This window comes from Pleuronectes platessa, chromosome 21 (genome assembly GCF_947347685.1).
Source record: "Pleuronectes platessa chromosome 21, fPlePla1.1, whole genome shotgun sequence".
Taxonomy (NCBI): domain Eukaryota; kingdom Metazoa; phylum Chordata; class Actinopteri; order Pleuronectiformes; family Pleuronectidae; genus Pleuronectes; species Pleuronectes platessa.
In genome coordinates, this window is record NC_070646.1 from 5,369,306 (window position 1) to 5,387,774 (window position 18,469).

The following is an 18,469-nucleotide window of genomic DNA, read 5'->3' on the forward strand; positions in this document are numbered from 1 at the left end:
CTGGAATTTTAAAGTTATCCAAGGTGGTCCAACCCGTTATTGCGTCTCATACTCAATTCGACATGATCTAAGTGAATAGCAGACATGAGAAGAAGCTGCAACAACAAGCAGCCCCCCCCCCCCCCCCCCCCCCCCCCGGCCCCCGACCCTCCTCTCGCTCACCATTTCCTGCCTGTTTCTTCATAACTGTGCGCACCATCTGAGACGGACCCGTTTTGTTTGGACAGTGAAGAAGAATGTGGTTTGAATGAGTGCTCGACTTGACTCACATATTTTCAGCGGCGACGCTAACCAAGCCACAGGTTTTTATTTCTCATGGTCTGACGGAAAGTGGAGGCTCAGGTGCGAGGTTTGAGGTTTCAGCAATCGTGTGGTGGACAACAAGAAATGTCTCTCTCGGTTCCCTTGCAAGAGAACATGGCATTTAAGACACTTTTAACTATCAATTAAAAATACAATTATTGTAGATATTGTTACACATACAAGTTTTTGCTGTAATTCAGTTTGACTTGTTTTTTCCACCGTCATGATTGTACAGAAGAACTTTGACCCACAGTAAAGGTTCAAAACTGGAGGTGACCTCCTGTGCTTCCTGTTTTCACTGTTGAAAGCTCAAGGATGATCTCCTGCTAAGTTCATGTTTTAGACAAAGTCTAATATAGTGAGAATAAATTTAAGTGACAATTGTAAATCTCCACCTGGGTGTTGAAGCACCCCCAAGAGGTAGATCAAGATAAACCAACATGACAGCTCCATGAAAGTGAAGCCAGAGCACCTTCTCCTTGCCCCCTGATAGCTGATTGTACTAAAGATCATAAACTCCTACCCCCTCCATGTTAGAGGATTGGACATGGGCAAAGCTAAAAAGTTTAAATAAATGTAAAATACATTTCCCCCCAAATTTTTTTTATCACAGCTCCATTCCTCGATCATATTATGTTGCCGCTACCTGACGGCAGAGTTCTTATTCAGGATGTTTGGGTTTCATTTCTGAAAAGCGAGAGGAAGTCCATCTTTGTATACAGCCTATGGGGAATAATTGACCTTCCTGCCAAGATATGAACCTTGATACCACTCTCCTCACTGTGCACTAAATATTAAGCGACACCACAAGCAAGACAAACTTGAAGCAGGGTCACAGAACTAAGCTGATGTGTCCACAAGTTACAAAATATGCTTATCAGTTCCTCTGAAGTTCAATGACTTACATCTCATACCAACATGTTCACAAAATAGCTTTGTTGCTTCATTCTCAGTCTTTATAATACATATAAAATCAATATCAACATATCTCACTGAGTCAAATGCCGAAAATATTAGAAACTACTGCTGTGAATATGTTTGCTTTGAGGATACATCCACTGAAAACCATAATTCTTTCATTATTTATCCAAAGTCTCCTTTAATGTTCTTGATGTGTCTTTTCCCCAGTACTGTGGTGTGTGTGTATTGTATAATAGGGTTGTTGCTACCATACAAATGCTTGACTTGGGTTATGTGGTCACTGTAACAATGAAGGGTCTTGTGCTCACAGCCAGTGTTTTGGATACTAGGAACCATTGACATGTGTAGGACACATCGGGACATTTAAAAATAGAGCTGGTTTAAAAAAACGGACTCAATTCAAACTCGCACCATAACCAATATCTTGAATTAATCGAAAAAATGTTCAGGTAATACGATGGAACAGTTCTGAATTCTCTCACTGACTCCAAAACCGATGTTTCTTTATGATCTAGATAACAGACCAGACATCTTGCTCAATGGAAAAGCAGCAAAATGTGTTCCCGTCCCACAGAAGAGCCTCCCTGACCTTCCACCCCCCAGATCAGTAAGTCATTACTAATCTGATTCCACCCGAGTGGATTAACGTGTGAAATGACTTGGTTTAATGTACACATGTAGCGTTTTGAGCCTCTGCCTCTGCGGTGGGAACTGTAACAGTATAATCCACCCCAGTTGGACTGTTGAACTCAAATGAGCCCAAAGACAAATTCCAACTCTAAATGTAATTGGCAGTATTTGGGTTTTTTGTTACAAAGAGAACATTCACATCACTAAGCACCTGAAGTATTCAAAATAAAGGACTCTGGATTGATATCACATGTTGCCAGAGACTTCCACTGGTTTTTTAATGTACTTGAGTCCGTGGCCATACAAGACAAAAATCATTTCCCACGTACACTCGGTCGCAAGCTTGAGGCTACTTGAAATGTATCCTCCCACAGAAACAGGTATTTAATCACTCACGGGGCAACAGACCTGGACGAGAGTGTGAGAGATCTGTGTTTTATGTTGAGTGGTCGGCCGGTGGCTCCTGAATTGGCCCAGTGTGACTTCAGGAAAAACACGGGGAATAAGAGGTTTAGAACATCCCGTCAGTCCCTTTGAACTCTGCTCACACACATGCACAGCGGCCTCCCCCAATATAAACTACAGTAGCAGCTGTTGCTAATCAGAACAAACGCTTTAGTGTCAGCACGTTGACATGTGTGTGTGTGTGAGTGTGTGTGTGAGTGCATGTGCGCGTGAAAGTGAAATGCACTGAAGTGAAGAATGTTTGTGTCACTTTGCAGTCTCCACAATCGTCAAGTATTTTAGTAACCCCTGAAAAACATTGCGTAGCTTCTCAGTTGTGCTGTAATTTCACAGTTGTGGTGTAGCTGCCACAAACCCCTCAGACGTGTCTGGCAAAGACATTTTATTCCTCCTTCCCGTCTGGATCCAGCTGTGGTGTAACTGGTCCCGTCTTGGGAAGCCTGAGTAAACACGTCCACAGTGAACCGCTCTTTGGAAAGCCCTTCATCTGCCTGCGGGGCTTCCATCCATCTCCAGCGATGGTGTATTCAAGAGTGAGCATGTGTTTGACTGTGAACACAGAGTCCCCCCTTATCATTGCCGTGAACAGCGCCCCCTTGCTGTTGATGTACTGTCCGGTCAGGGCTGTCCACTGGCCTGTCGTCACATTGTAGCAGTCCATGAGGCAGCGCAGGAAGTCGTCACTAGGCCCATTGCGCATCACGTACAAATTGTCCCTGTGGGCTACCATACAGTGGCCATAGCTCTGAGGCCTGATCATTGTGGTTGCAAGTTTCCATTCATCTTTCAGTGGAACATATTCGTAGATGTCTGTGGTGTCTGGTGGTTTCCAGAAGCAAACAAATATCCTCCGTCTTGCAACAGCACAGGCGGCAGAGGCTACAGGTCTTGGTGCAGGATGTATAAACGCCCACTCTCCCGTCTCAGCGTCGTAACTCTCTGCTGTGGAAATGGTCCGTTTTTGGAACTCGCCGCCGATGGCATACAGTCGTCCTTCGTGTCCCAGAAGGGTGAAGTCATATCTGGGTTGCTGGGGTCCAGGGAGAGCAATCCACACCCCGGAGTCCGGGTTGTAGCAAAAGCTGCCATTTACTGTGTCCTTACCGTAACCGTAAACTCCCCCTACGATGTACAAGCGATTGTCAAGCACCGCCACACCGGCCATGGAGGTGCTACAGAGAGTTGGGAGGTTAGTTAAATGCTTCCACTCGCCCTCTTTTTCATCAAGATAGCAAACAACTCTGAAGGAGTCGTGCAGGAGCTCCATGGAAGGAGAGTGGGTGCCTATAGCCACATAAACAGAAGGAGACAAAGACCGAGAATAGTGAAGAAGCTCTTCAGGAACTGTCCTCTCTGCAACTTCCTTTAAATCGTCAAAGGCATCACACAGGAAGAGAGCTGCACTATGCAGCAGTTCATGCACCCCGAAGACGGAGGCGAGGTAGTAAAGCAAGAGGCAGTTGTCCGAGTCGATGATGTCACAAAGATGTTGGACCAGGCAGCCAACCTGCAGGAACGCAGCGCACTCCACCACTTCTGTGAGCTCGTCCGGCTCACTGAGGGTGGGAGTCTCCCCCCTGCAGACAGAAAGGGCAATGAGGAAACCCCTCGCGTGCACTCCTCCCTTCAGGTGGAGTTCCTCCTGGTGACTTTCTCTCATCCCGGATTGAAACAGGACGCGGAAGTAGTCGCTGCACCTCTCCAGCAAGCCACGTTCCACAGTGAACCAGCTCTGCTCCACCCTCACCCGCACCCAGCCTGCTCGGTGCTCCCCGTCCACCAGGCCGAGGGTTGCATTCTCACCACTAATATCCCCGTTGACTCTCGGGCCTTCAAGCAATTCCATGATCTCTTCACCCGCCTCCCTTATTCCTCCGACTAGTATCTCTCAAGTGACAATACAGCATGTGACTCCGGTGAAAATTGGCCATTTCCCCCCCAGAACCGGACGACAAATAAAGATTGGTGTGAGTTCCATTGCGTCCTGTCTGCATGGTCTGAAAATAGAGCTGTGCTATAGATAGCAGCTGTGCCACTTGCAAGCGTCAGGCAGGGAAAGGAATACTGTTGACATGCACAGCGCGTGGTAATGTGGCTTCCGGCAACTGGTGATTATCGTAGCCACAATACGATTGGCTGAATTATTCATGATTACTTGCCAGGATTATCCCTTTAAATCCAGTTGTGATTTACAGTACTATTTTAGTTTTATACATGAAGGTCGTCTGTATTTATAGTCAAACATCTAATTTGTAAACATTCATACCTACAAATAGTGGAAAGAACAAGATCTGGGAACAAAATTATGACGAGTTTAGAGAAGGTCAAGTTCCCAAGAAAGTAAAAATAATGGGAAAATAAATACAGTATGTACAAAAAATGTGTGTCATGTGAATTGTTTTATTTTCCGTTTCCCTGCCTCCCACCGTACAGCTGACATTTACTGTCTTTTTCCCCCCAAACTTCCATTCATGCCATTTTTTGTTTTACAAACTCTGACCAGTTCCAAATGGTGCAGAGAGTTCTCCTGAATCTGGTTTTCCAGAGCTGATTATTTTTTTATCACTACCTTCTCCTCTGTGTGCGTGTGTGGGTGTGTGTGTGTGTGTGTGTGTGTGTGTGTGTGTGTGTGTGTGTGTGTGTGTGTGTGTGTATGTGTGTGTGTGGTCATTACTCATGTTGCGGGGACCTAAATCTGTTTACACAGTCAGATTGTGGTCATTTATGTTCCCTATGGGGACGAGCAGGTCCCTATAACATAAATCATTAAACTCTGAGGTGAGGACGTGTTCTAGGGTTAGGCTTATGCAAGTGGTAGTTATGGTTAGGGTCAGATTATGTCTCCAGGAAATGAGTGTAAGTCAAAGTAACGTCTTCTGAAGTCATGGAGACAAGACTCCCTCTCCCCCCCCTTCTCTCTCTCCCTCTCTCTCCCTGTGTGTGTGTGTGTGTGTGTATTCGCTGCTCCGGATTCTTGGCATGGGAACCAGGGATTTTCCATGTTCCTCTTACTGTTCGTTTTTTTGGGCTCTTTTTCCCACTCTCTGCTCAAAGCACCGCACCCCTACACCCCCCCCCCCCCCCCCCCCCACCACCACCACCACCACCTCCTCCTCGCTTTGTTTTTAATGCTCCGACGCCACGATCCATTCCTTCTGCCCGACGTTTCTGCGGTGAGGGTGGGTGTGTGTGTGTGAAGTGAAAGGTTTAGGGGCTGGGTTGACTTTTCTACAGAGTTGGAGCAAGATCTTCTGCGAGAGTGAAAAAAATCGGCTTGCAGACAAACACCTGGCAGCTGGTCTGTGGAAGACCTTCTCGTCAGCCTCATCCCAAACAACAGGCAGCTTCTTTAGAGATCAGTAAAAGAGGAGAAAACCAAAGGTGATAGAGATAAGAGTGGGGGGGGGGGGGGGGGGCTGCTGCTGCTCTGGAATGCCTGGCTCTTTGTTTTAATTAATAACAGATGCCCAGACCGCTGTGTTTTTCATCGAGGAGCAATTTACACTGTTTGTATCGTCATGTGATTATGTGATATGGTTTTTTTGGTCACCTGCAAACTGGACCACTTTGTGGGATTGTTGTTGAAAAGAGAACAGATACTCAAACAGTGACACAGGGGAACAGGCCACCAGTGAAAAAGAGAATGACATTCAAACAGGTCTGCCTTTGAAAGAGCACTTTACCAGTACCTCTAACTTGGAATTTGCTGTATTTATGGGTCTCACTGGTGTATATATCATCTTTTGTAGGATGTTGAAAAGCTAAACTTCTGCTTCTGCCATTCCGAGACGGGGTCGCAGAGGCAGCCGGCTATAAGTAAGGTATTCCAGACATCCCTCTCTTCCAGCTCTTCCTAGGGGATCCAGAGGTATTCCAGGAACCAGATAGTCCTGGGTCTACCCATGTGGGTCTCAAACCAGTTTGGCAAGTCCAGTAAACCTCCAAAGGAAGGCCCGTCCCCTCAGATGTCTGAACTCCTCAAATTATCTCTAAGGCTTTGCCTGGACCCCAAATGTAGAAAGCTTATTTCATCTGCTTGTTGTCAAGATCTGGTTCTTTCAGCAACTACCTAGCACACATGACCATAGTTGAGGGTTGGAACATAGGTCAACAGGTAAATCGCAAGTTGAGCCTCTTGTCCATCTCACGCTTCATCTGACCCTCACTGGTGGATAAGACCCCAAGATAATTACACTCGTTTACTGAAGATAAATTTGAGGAACCCAAAAAAACAATCAAGGACATTTTTACAGATAAACCTGAATTTCCCTCGGGATAAATAAAGTATATATCTCTTTATCGATCTACCTACCTATCTACCTACCTACCTATCTATCTATCTATCTATCTATCTATCTATCTATCTATCTATCTATCTATCTATCTATCTAACTATCTATCTATCTATCTATCTATCTATCTATCTATCTATCTATCTATCTATCTATCTATCTATCTATCTATCTATCTATCTATCTAACTATCTATCTATCTATCTATCTATCTATCTATCTATCTATCTATCTATCTAACTATCTATCTATCTATCTATCTATCTATCTATCTATCTATCTATCTATCTATCTCGTCGCAGCATCATTTTGAGTCAAAACCCATGTTACGGTCTGATGTTTGTTTTTGCTGATGCTTGCGTTCTGTAAAGTCTTGAACAGATCCATAATGTGTAACTGATGTTACCGCATTGATAACAAACTCCGTCCCACACATTTCTCCGTGGAACCTTCTCCGTCACTTTCTGGCACCCGGGCTAATCTCACACAAACAAATCTTTGTCGCATGACGTGACGCCTGTTATTATGACAGCTCACTGCATCTGCTACGCGTTACTGGAAATGTGTTTGCTGTGCTGAAGCGATATGGTGGGAAAAGAGCTCCCATTGCTGGGGATTCCCTGTTTGCTGGGAGTGAAACAGCTGTCAACGAAATCATGACTTTGGGATTTTTACACAAACAGACAAAAATGATTTGTTTGTCAGACGGTATTTTGTTGTTGGTTACAGGCTGGTAGCCACCAAACACAATTTATAATATATGAGCTTTCTCTTTAGCGTTATTCGTTTTTTCATGTGTAGAGACTAAGCATTGCTACACACCAGACACGATAGAACTCCCAAAGGTGATGCAGAGTCATCTTGCAGGAAGGGAGCAGCTTCTCTGTGGCAAACGTCCCCACGCTGAAGAGAAGCTGAGCAGCCCCCCCCCCCCCCCCACCCCCCCAAATAAAGGCTAGGTTTGCATGATATATGAGTCTCCAGCGCTTGAGGGTTGTATTTTTTCTATGTTTCTCTGATCTCGCTGAGAATGCGACAGCCTTCAGGGAAATAAGAGTAAAAATGAAGGAATACAGACAGCGTGTTCAGATCAGAGGTGGGAGGTGAACATTAGACATTGTTAAGAAATCACTTTATGTCATTCAACTCAGAAGGTTTCACAGAGTTCGCTGGAGGAGAAAAAAACTATATCCGACAATGTCAGACTTCTCCAACGTCAATGAATAAAGTTAAAATGGGCTTTAATTCTTGTTTTTTCACATTTTTCTTTTTCTTTTTACATTTGTTCGCTGTCAGAGGTACTGTATCTATCTTCCATTGTTGATTGTTGTAGGAGTTGGCGGCTGTGGCTCAGGAGGTAGAGAGGGTCGTCCACTAACCAGAGGGTCGGTAGTTTGATCCCCAGCTCCTTCAGTCTGCTCCTGGATGTGTGAATCTGTGATAGAAGAAGGGCTGAAAATAGAAGCTGAATGTGACTTGTGCTGTAAAGGCCTTTGAGTGATAGTTAAGAACTGGAAACCTGTTTACCATTTATCTGAATTAAGTAGATTCAAATGCTCAATTGTTTTACTCGTGTTCCACATTAACAGATTATATCTGACATTCTTCAACCTTCCTGTCATGTGTCATTTTCTTAACGTCTTTCCCTGGCCTCGGAGGAATCCTCCCTATCATCCATCTCTTTGCTTCATTACGTTTCACTCCGTAAAAGATAAACACTTTCCCTTGTACAGTGAAGAACTGGTACGTTATCTCATTTATGAACCGAGACAGAAACCTGCTTCCTCCTCTGCTTGCTGCCAGATACTGTGTGTGTGATGACTTGAGATGTGTGGTCACAGGCTGAGACAACTTTTGTTTTTCTCGGGAAAAATTCCTTCTAGTGGGAAGTTTTTATTTCAACACAGTGTCTGTGTCACAAATGCATCTTCCAGGGAAACTTGTTGATGAATTGAGAACCAGAAACACACTGAGTAATCTGCAGGATTTCACATTTCCCTGTAAAAATGTTGTTGACTCTCTGCAGTTACCAGATGTGTCAATATGGGACGATACTGATCAGTAAAGCCAGTTGCACGGAAATTAAACCCAAACCTTAAAAGGGACCGTTGTTGACTCTTCAATCTTAACACTCTCCACATTTAAATCTGATGCGTATTAAAGCAACACTATGTAACTGAGCAACAGCGCCCTCTGCAGCCACATGTCATGATTAATTCTGTTGCACTCTGTCCTAGTGGTTAAAGGCTCATTCATGCATCTTTTACCATTAGAGACACGCAATGTTCAAACAATGAGAGGGCAGTGAACAGTCGCAAGTTTGTGATAACGACAAACAAAAGCTGGTCTTGAAGTCTCTCCTCGAAAAGAAATAACAAGAAATCTCGTGTCCGATATGTCATCTCGTTTCAACTAGTGGCATCACTGCCCCCCCATCCATGCTGAATGGGAACAGAAGGCTACGTCCATTTCCGTTTGCAACGTATACAACTTTAACTTTAACAAATACACCAAACTCTGTTTAGAACTTATTTTAAAACATTCCTCACTGAATATCTGAGATAAACACTGTTTTTTATTGACTTCTACGTCTTTTTAACTGATCTACAGTTGAAGCATTACCCTTCAACGTACTGGATCTGATTCTGCCACTATCAGTCAGATTATGAACATTAAAGAATTTACCAGTTTAAAGCTGTGGTGTATTCAAAGAAATTCTTCATTTTATCAGTCAGAAAAAGAAACTGCCAATTCAACAGACTCCAGCGAGTTCTTTTTTTCAATTATCGCTTGTCGCTGATTTACTGACTTCGAGTTGAATGTAGAGCAAAAGTAATGAGGAGTTTCTAAATGTCTGGTGGTTTCCACTCGTATGGGAGGGGACAGACAGACGGTCTTTACCACACAGGAGACGAGGAGCAAGACAGAAGTGAAGCCAGACTGCTGATTGATTTCAGGAAAGCCACTGAGCCCACACACACTCGCTCAGACACACACACACACACACACACACACACACACACACACACACACACACACACGTACATAAATACATGCCCCCCTTCTTTTCCATGCTCACACAGAAACACTTTTCCCTGAAGGCAAACATATAACTCTCTAGTGCACTGGGTCAGACGAGGATTGGTTACATGAGGAATTCCCTACTTACTCCTGAAGTGACAGCTGGATTAGACATGATTTCAGCCTGGGTGGGTGGGTTGGGGGGGACGGGGGACGACCCATGTTAATAATGTACACGTGTGTGTGTAGGTGTGATTTCTGCTTCAACATACACAAGTTGTTGGTCATACTTTTTATTTACCTGCTCTCCCTCTCTCTCTCTCCTCTGTCAGTGTGTGGTGGGTCGGGAGCCGTTCCCCTTACCTGCAGTTCCCTCTCTGGCCACTATAGACACTTCAGAGAGTTACTATGAGGAGGCGCAGCCCTACGAGGAAACTGTCAATGGTAAGAGCTGTGGTTCAGTGTCACATTTCTTCTTCCCCATGGACCTGTTTCACAGAGACTCATGCTGATTGTTGGATTCATTACTTGATTACAAGCCAAGGAGGTTATGTGTTTCTGTCTGTTAGTTTGCAGGATTACGCAAAAAAACAATACTGGATGGAATATAGCGAAACTTGCAGGCAATATGGGTTAGGAAAGAATTCATTGAATATTGGTGCAAATCTGGATCAGGGGGCAGATTCAGGAATATTGTTTCACCTTCTTTAAGATAGTTTAGCTAGTTAATTAGTGTCTTAGAGAATAATTCGTGGATCTTAATGAAATAAAACAGACATATTTGATATTTCTGAGTGTGTGTAACTTGGTTCAGATCCAAATACAAATGTGGATCAAGTGAATTTGATTGTGGTAACACAAGGGGACATGTTTGGGCTTGGTTGGAGCTTTTGCGCTTTCTAAATCCCTTTCGACTTTATTCCAGCCTTCTTGTTGCACCCTGACTGCAAAGACATGTTCCTCATATGTCACTGTGAGAGATCCACTCACCAAACGAGACTGTTCCATCCTCGAAATAGAGGTCGATTTTGTGGTTCATTAAACATGAGGTTGTTTGCGTCACTTTAACCTGAACAAGAAATATATGTTGTTATAAAAGGTTTCACTTACTGCCAGACAAACCCCATCTAAGAAAAACTATGAACCTGAGCTCGAAGACTACGACCACTTTGTCTGGTGGCTATGGTGTAGGGTGTTTTATTTTAACACGTTGAGCTAAATAAGAGACTTTATCTGCTTAATAATATGGTTATGAAACAGACATGTCATCTCAGGCGTTGTTATAATTTCTTCTGTACATTGATTAAATATAATTCAACCACAAACATCTTCACTTCTACAGGTTGTGTGCTATTTTTTTACACAACCTCACAAAGGTTGCAACACTTTTCCTGTCACGTGCTGCGATTTCTCTACATTTATCTTTTCAATAGTTATTAATCTTTGAGTTATAGTTCTTCACCCTATTTTTCCAATCTTGATCTTCTTCCTCCTCTTCCTCCTCTTCCTCCTGCTGCTGCTGTCGTGTAGATCTGGACTGTTTTGGCCTCCTCTCAGGGCCCTGGATGCGAGTGCAGAGCTCTGACAGTGTGGTCTATGCTGTTATCACCAGGGGTAGCTAGCTCTCTATCACAGGACCCGTGTGTTTGTGTGCATGTCTCCGTCTTACCATGGCTTGAGGCCTGAGTCCCTTTGTGCACGGACACGTCCACGTCGAGCATGACCTGCATGTAAAGAAGGAGATTTAAGTCAAGGCCTGTGACAAGCATCAATCATTGGCTCCATCTTCATCTCAATTTCCTTCATTCATTAACTTGACATATTCATCCTGCCTCTATACTCACATGTGAGGAAATCCTCTGCCATCGAAGACATTCATCAAGGTTGAGAAATCAGGCATTAACCTCATGTGCTCCATCAAACTCACCCTCCACTGCAAATATGAACTCGACCATAACGCTGCCTCGTTTCTTCTCTCCTTGCATCGCTGTCAGATGACGGGGAGGTCATAAGCAGCTCATACGAGTCCTACGATGAAGAGGAAGTGATCAGAGGAAAGTCCCCGTCGGCGCAGCACCAGTGGCCATCAACAGAGGCGTCCATCGAGCTGATGAAGGACTCTCGGATCTGCGCCTTCCTGTGGAGGAAGAAGTGGCTCGGCCAGTGGGCCAAACAGCTGTGTGTCATCAAAGACCACCGCCTGCAGGTAAAAGACGGAGATTGTAAATAAAGATGGACGACCGTCATATTGTCCCTGCCTTTGTACGACAATGAAGCCAAAATGGTGACATCAGGAGACAGAGTCTGCCCAGTAGTGATCTTGGGGTTTTCCAACTAGTGGCCGGAAGTATTAAACCTCACCTCCTCCATGTTAGCACGTGGGACATGGATCAAATTAAAAAGTTAAATTAAAATATACACATAAAATAAAAAATGTAATACATTTCTAGAGAGTGGGAGGAAGTTGAGAACTCCATCTATATTTATAGATCTATGGTATAGAACTGTGTGAAAATCAGAAGTAATAGTGCCGCCGAAGTTCTCTATACAACCATACATGTTTCAGTAATATACAAATATTATTACTACGTGTCCATGTTCAGCTGTCACATGATCTCTTTGAATTGTTACTTATCATTAGAAAATAATTAACCCAACAAATCAAACGGTAAACAAATATTGGATCTTTTATCACCAACGTTTCATGGGAGTTACTTGCTGTAACTTTCTTTCGGTGAACTTCCTCCCCATATGTGTGGTCATCTTGTTAACTTATCACTTTAGCTGTTGCACAATCAAAGTCAGTGTTATCTCTGCTACTCCTCAGTGCTACAAGAGCTCCAAGGAGCAGACGCCCCTGCTGGATGTGAGTCTGCTGGGCTGCAGTGTCGTCTACAAAGAGAAGCAGCTGAAGAGGAAAGAGCACAAGCTGAAGATCACGCCTGTAGGAGGGGAGGCCATCGTGCTGGGCCTGCAGAGCAAGGAGCAGACGGTGCAGTGGCTGAAGGTGAGCTGTTCCAAACATGTCTCAGCTCCTTAAAACTCGCACCACGCACCACTATTTATGTGTTTAAACATCTGAACGTTCATCAGGTGATTCAGGATATCAGCCCCAAACCGTTAGAGAGCTGTGAACCCCAGCACTCGGTGACCGACTCCCCGAGGCTCATCTGCACTAAGGTACGTTTAATCTTAAATTCCAGTTAATCCCACAATCCAATTAGCAGTCCTTAACTTTTATCACACGCCCGCTCAACGACTAAAACGTAGATGTGAACACACACAGGGGGAGCTGGGTGAGAGACACTCGGTGGCTTCAGAGAGCGGCAGCAGCACAGACAGCCACGCTGAGACACCGGAAAACAAAGATGGTGAGTTTTTTCCAAACAACTTTGTTCAACGACAGGGTTCTGGGATCTGAAAACAAAAATCGTATAAGAAAAAAACAACTTCTTTTCTCTACAGTGAAGAAAAAGTTAGATGCAGGTTGGAAGTTCAGTAACCTCATGAACATCGGCAAGAAAAAACCTTCCTCATTGGAGAGTCCGGAGAAATGTGTCGACACGTCAGGTGAGTAGGACGACTCTGCTGAGGCTACATCCATACCACAACGTTTTCTTTTGAAAGTGGTGTTTTCAAACTAAAATCGATCTCGGTCCACATCAGAGTTTCGGCTCCACATTTGTTTTAAAGGCTCAGTGTGTAGAGTTTAGTGACATCTAGTGGTGAAGTTGCATTTTGCAGCAGAATAGATAGATAGATAGATAGATAGATAGATAGATAGATAGATAGATAGATAGACAGATTACTTTATTCATCCCCGAAGGGAAATTAAATCGTCATAGCAGCCGGTATATTTGAATACAATAAAATACAATACAATAGAATATAATAAAAGAAAAATATTGAGGTAGAAAGAATAAAAAACAGAAACACAAGATAAATAGGTAGATAAGGTGCAGTGGCAAGATGATGGTAATAGTACTGATGATATGATCGTAAGGTTATTGTTAGACAGTGATATAATATGATATGATATATAGTAGAGGTATAAATATAAGTATTTGACTATACAATAGATAATATAATATACTATGAGTGTAAGAATATGTAGACAGAGTGTGCAAAAGACAATATTATTGTGTAAATGATATATAATATCAATATGGTTTATATTAACACATATCACATATGATGTGAAGTAAGTGTTCCAGTATATGGACCCTTCCCTTCGAAACATGGAAGAGAACCTTTGGCAGTTGTTATAAGAACTCAAAAGATGTTTAGTTTGTCCAGTCTGGGCTACTGTAAAAAACATGGCGGCCTCCTTAGAGAGGACCCGCTCCTGATGTAAATATAAAGCATTTAAATATTAAGGGCCCATTCTAGGGTAAATAAAAACAACAACACATACAACTTGCTCCTCATAACAAAATCACCTCCTCCCTCCGCCGTCAGGCTACCTCAACGTGCTGGTGAACAGCCAATGGCGGACCTGCTGGTGTCTCATCAAGAACGGCCAGCTGTGGTTTTACCAGGACAAGGGCAAACACAAGGTGAGCCAGCCGGCCGTGACGCTGGAGGGCTGCTGCGTGCTGCCCGACCCCAGCCCCGAGCACCTGTACTCCTTCAGGATCAACGCAGACGGCGCACAGGTGGCGACTCTGGAGGTAGATGAACTTTTTGTTGTGTTACATTTCTCCTGATGTGTGGAGGTCAGAGTCCGATCATGTCTGAAATGCTTGATGCTTTTCTTTCGCTGAATTGGAAATTGGTGACATAGGTCTGACACCGTTTCTCACCAAACTGATACATGACGCTAACCCTGGTGTTAAGCATAGAGGACCAAGCAACCAAATGATATATGGTGTATGTGAAGAATGTTTCCTGTTCTCAAAGGAGAGCATATGTCAGCTTTACTGTGTTGTGGCAAAAAAAAGTTAAACATGTCTGCATAAAAGTTATTTTCTGTATCAAGATTTCTCAGAAAGAGAAAAAGTGGGCAGCTTCTTGCAGGAAACTTTAACACTAACATACAGTATCAACGTCTAGAAATCACTTACTGCTGTGTGTGTGTGTGTGTGTGTGTGTGTGTGTGTGTGTGTGTGTGTGTGTGTGTGTGTGTGTTTGTGTGTGTGTGTGTAGGGTGGGGGTGCTTTACTAAACTGGGAGTTGGGGGGGGACTCGTGCTACACCCTTTTCCATTAGGCTTTCAGTACCACCCTGCTGCAGTGCATATGCGGTCATAGGCAAAGGAATTTAATGTTTAGTCTTGAGGGCTGTTTCTAAAAGATTTATGGTTCTGTTTTTTATTTTTATTCTTGCTATGTTTTTGATTCACTTCTCTCAAACTTCTCCGGTCCAGAATTTACTAAAACTAGCAAAAAAAACCTAAAACTTAAAGTATTGTAATTTCAGGAAATATGTGTCAAACCATGATGTTTTAATAACGTGTGATATTTTTCTATTAGGTGAGCTGTTTATTATAACAAAGTAATAGAGAGTAATACAAAATAAAATGACAGGGTTTTAAATTCATGATGTCTCACTCTGTCTTTTCCTTTCCTCTCCTCTCTCGGGCCCCTCCCAGGCGAAGACGTCAGCCAACATGGGTCACTGGCTCGGCCTCCTGCTGTCGCAAACAGGCAGCAAGACGGACCCAGAGGACCTGACGTACGACTACGTCAACTCGGAGAGGATCACCAGCATCGTCAATGCTGCCAAGACTTCCTTATAGTAACGCTCCCACTTCAGTTCACTTGCATGGGAAATGCTGCTGACCATACGTGTGGGGAACAGTGTTTAACCGAGTCTGTGTGTGTGTGTTTCTCCAGCTTGATGCAGAGGAGGTATTCAGAGCTGAACACCTACATAGACACGCCGCCTGCCGTCCCTCTCGACTCAGAGGAGCTGTACGACGATGTGGCGTCTTTAGCAGACCCAGAGGTACGTTCACGAGTAAAACCAACTCAATCAAGTTAAAGGTGAAAAAAGTAAAAGTATGAAACTTGACCACTTTCCAATAACAAAGGTATTTCTATAAATCTGCCTAGTTTTGGAAAATGTGGCATATTTTGCTCAGGTCAAACTCAAATTGTTCGGTGAAATCTTCTCTTCCGGTTGTTTCTGCTGTAGAAAACATGCAGCCTCTCCTTTGTTGCTTCATGAATCCATTTTCAAATCCAGGAATCGCTTCATGTGGTCACTTCCTGCTCTCGTGACCCGCAGGACGCCGAGGAGAGCATCCTGCCAGACAGCGAGGACAACCACCTTCAGCAACGTGATGAACAACAAGCAGCACACAAGGAGCCAGAGGGAACAGACCCGGACAAGGTTTACCTGGACCTTATTCCTGTGCGCTCCTTCCTCCATACATCCTGTGGGGGTAAAAACCCGGTCACCAAAGAAACGTGTACACACGGAGAAGACTCATCGTGTCCAGATAATGAGGTACAGTCGTCTCCGGTCTCATTTCCAAACACTTTCAAAATAAGAAAACAGACGTAACAATTCCTCACATTACTGTATTCATATTTGATATTTTGTGGGCTGATTTCAGGTCACCTCGACAGACCCGTCTGAGCCAGAGCCGACACCCGACTTATATGAAACAAGTTTGCCCTCCGCTGCCAGCAAACCAGAGCCGACACGCCCGTCGACTCCCACGCCGCAGCACGCCCAGCTTCAGCCCCTCAAGACCACGTCCCAAAGCCAGGAGACGTCAAAGAGGATGAGCCTGGGGATCCCGCCTGTCTTCAGCTCCCCCGGGGGACACAAAGGACCGACGGGTCACACCGCGGCTGGGTTCCCCCACAGTCCTCAACCGCTGAGGCCCAAAGCTCACACCATGGGTGAGAGTACAACACAGGGACAGTGGCAGTCTTCCAGGCCGGGGGGTAGAATAAAGAATAAAATTGAGTTGTGTCCTCCTGTCGCTCAAGGAATCACTATTTTTATCAACACTTTCCAAAAGACATAAAATGTATTTACCTGTGCAGTCAGTCAGATTTACTGCTTCCCTCTCGCTCTAATCTGAAACTACCACGGCTCCCTCTAGTGAAAAACTGTGTCCCCTGCAGTCAAAGACAGAGCTTCAAAGTTGAACCTTCATTTATATTCATGAGGAAATATTTGCTTTTTTTTTTAAATCACTCCATCTTTTGTCTTTATTTCATTTAGAATTTGTGAATCTATCAAAATTTCATTATTCAATTCCTAGGGAGTCCTGGTGCAGTTGAGGTGAAACTGGGCAAAAACCGCACGGAGGCCGACATGCGGCGCTACATCGACGAGCGCGACCGCCTGGAGAGAGAGAGGGAGGAGGTGAGGAGCAGTCTGGGAAACCTGAAGAAGGAGCGGAGGGAGGCCAAAGAGGAGCTCAGCGCCTGCCAAGGTGCACAAACACACACTTCACCCCCAGTAGCACACGTGATAACAAAGGTGACGCCGACCTCGACGTGACTGACGGCCTCTCTTGTCTCCTCAGATCCCAAACAGCAGGCCTCGCTGGAAGCCCGTCTGAAGCAGAGGGAGGAGGCGTGTCGGGAGGCGGAGCAACGCCGGGTGGAGGTGGAGCTGCGGCTGATGGAGGTGAAGGAAAGTCTGAGGAAGGTGGAGTCAGGGCAGTTCACACTGGGAACCACACTGGACAGCAGCCTCCAGGACACGCCCACAGTAAGTGCACTGGTTCTGTTCCTACAAAGATGGACGACATGACAGCTCACAAAAAGTGAAGCCACAGCGTTTTGATCGCCCTCTAGTGCCGGTTGCAGTGTAGGTCATAAACTGCCACCTCCTCCATGTTTGTGGATGAGACGTGGGCTAAGTTAAAAAGCTGGATTCTATATAGTAATGTGTCGTCGTCCATCTTTAAAAACAGTCTATGGTAACGAAGCAGAACTTCAGAACCTTTAAGTTTGAAATACTGATTATAGCCGAACCTCCTCTCTGTTCTTTTACCCTCAGGTTAAATCATCAACCCTGCCTGCTACCCAGACATCATCTTCATCATCGTCTTCATTATTAACATCTTCATCAACATCATCGTTGTCCCAAAACTCAAACAACCTCAGTGCCGACTCGGCCTCACCGGTCAACTCCGCCTCTGCACTAAAGAACAGGCCGGCCTCCATCATGGCCACGAAAGGCAAAGTTCTGCAGAAAGCTAAGGTGAGACTATAGATTTCGTTTGAAAGTTTGGAAGTCAGGGGGAACAGGTTATTGAAGTAATATGAAATATTCGTTACACTCCTTTTCTTATTTGTGTTTACAGGAGTGGGAGAAGAAATCCACCACCTAGGAGGAAAACATTCTTTGGTCTCCTCTGACCTGATCAAATCCACGACTCGTCCTACGTTAAGCATTAGAAGTCCAGACAAATAAATCAACAACCTCCCGTCTCCGGATCCTTCATCCCCTCCCTGCCAAGACTAAAAAGAGCCAATCAGAGAGAGGCACCAGCTGTTTTCTTCAAATACCACTGGATAACTTTGGCTCTAACGACTTCACAAGTGTTTGTTTTTTTATCTCTCTCTGTTTGCAAGGAGGAGGAATTGGATGCAGGAGCGTTTTGGCCAGTCTAACAATCTTTCTTGATAACAATGAATTGATTTATTTCAATGCTGCAAACACACAAAGATTTGAAACCACTGAAGTGTTGACAAAGAGACGCCCCTCGACTAAAATGCCCATTTTGTACACACCCTTTTGTAGCTTGGTTCATGTATGCTGATAGCCAAGATGTAAATATATTTACACCATTATCCGGCCTCTTGGCTTGTATTGCTAGCTAGAAATGCACTTTTTATTCAAATAAAAATGTACTGATGACAACACAG

At 44.4% G+C, this 18,469-nt stretch overlaps 2 protein-coding genes across 4 annotated transcripts in view; one reads left to right on the forward strand and one right to left on the reverse strand.

Moving 5' to 3' along the window:
- Nucleotides 1-18,466, forward strand: part of afap1l2 (actin filament associated protein 1-like 2) — a 35,165-nt gene extending 16,699 nt beyond the window's left edge. Inside the window, exons 4-19 of one of the 2 annotated variants that reach the window (XM_053413941.1) lie at nucleotides 1,740-1,831; nucleotides 9,965-10,076; nucleotides 11,627-11,838; nucleotides 12,460-12,639; nucleotides 12,726-12,812; nucleotides 12,919-13,003; nucleotides 13,098-13,202; nucleotides 14,091-14,302; nucleotides 15,223-15,368; nucleotides 15,467-15,578; nucleotides 15,861-16,082; nucleotides 16,192-16,483; nucleotides 16,852-17,025; nucleotides 17,119-17,306; nucleotides 17,598-17,801; nucleotides 17,905-18,466. In XM_053413941.1, the coding sequence (XP_053269916.1) occupies nucleotides 1,740-1,831; nucleotides 9,965-10,076; nucleotides 11,627-11,838; nucleotides 12,460-12,639; nucleotides 12,726-12,812; nucleotides 12,919-13,003; nucleotides 13,098-13,202; nucleotides 14,091-14,302; nucleotides 15,223-15,368; nucleotides 15,467-15,578; nucleotides 15,861-16,082; nucleotides 16,192-16,483; nucleotides 16,852-17,025; nucleotides 17,119-17,306; nucleotides 17,598-17,801; nucleotides 17,905-17,931 (2,450 nt within the window). In that variant the 3' untranslated portion in view covers nucleotides 17,932-18,466. Of the gene's footprint in view, nucleotides 1-1,739; nucleotides 1,832-9,964; nucleotides 10,077-11,626; nucleotides 11,839-12,459; nucleotides 12,640-12,725; nucleotides 12,813-12,918; nucleotides 13,004-13,097; nucleotides 13,203-14,090; nucleotides 14,303-15,222; nucleotides 15,369-15,466; nucleotides 15,579-15,818; nucleotides 16,083-16,191; nucleotides 16,484-16,851; nucleotides 17,026-17,118; nucleotides 17,307-17,597; nucleotides 17,802-17,904 lie in introns of both variants that reach the window. The other variant, XM_053413940.1, reaches the window with a different exon arrangement.
- Nucleotides 2,670-5,320, reverse strand: LOC128426886 (kelch repeat and BTB domain-containing protein 13). Of its 2 annotated transcripts, XM_053413945.1 has the most exons (2): nucleotides 5,277-5,320; nucleotides 2,670-4,073 (listed from the first exon to the last, which is right to left on the reverse strand). In XM_053413945.1, exons 1-2 carry the CDS (start codon nucleotides 5,318-5,320, stop codon nucleotides 2,702-2,704), a joined length of 1,416 nt encoding a protein of 471 aa, XP_053269920.1. In that variant the 3' UTR covers nucleotides 2,670-2,701. The 2 variants fall into 2 exon arrangements, with proteins under 2 accessions (XP_053269920.1, XP_053269919.1); XM_053413944.1 differs by lacking the exon at nucleotides 5,277-5,320 and having other exon boundaries at nucleotides 2,670-4,165.
- Nucleotides 18,467-18,469: the final 3 nt, after the last annotated feature.

Excerpts from the sequence above, each read along its gene's own strand:
- LOC128426886 (XM_053413944.1), bottom strand. The coding sequence starts at position 4,165 with ATGGAATTGCTTGAAGGCCCGAGAGTCAACGGGGATATTAGTGGTGAG.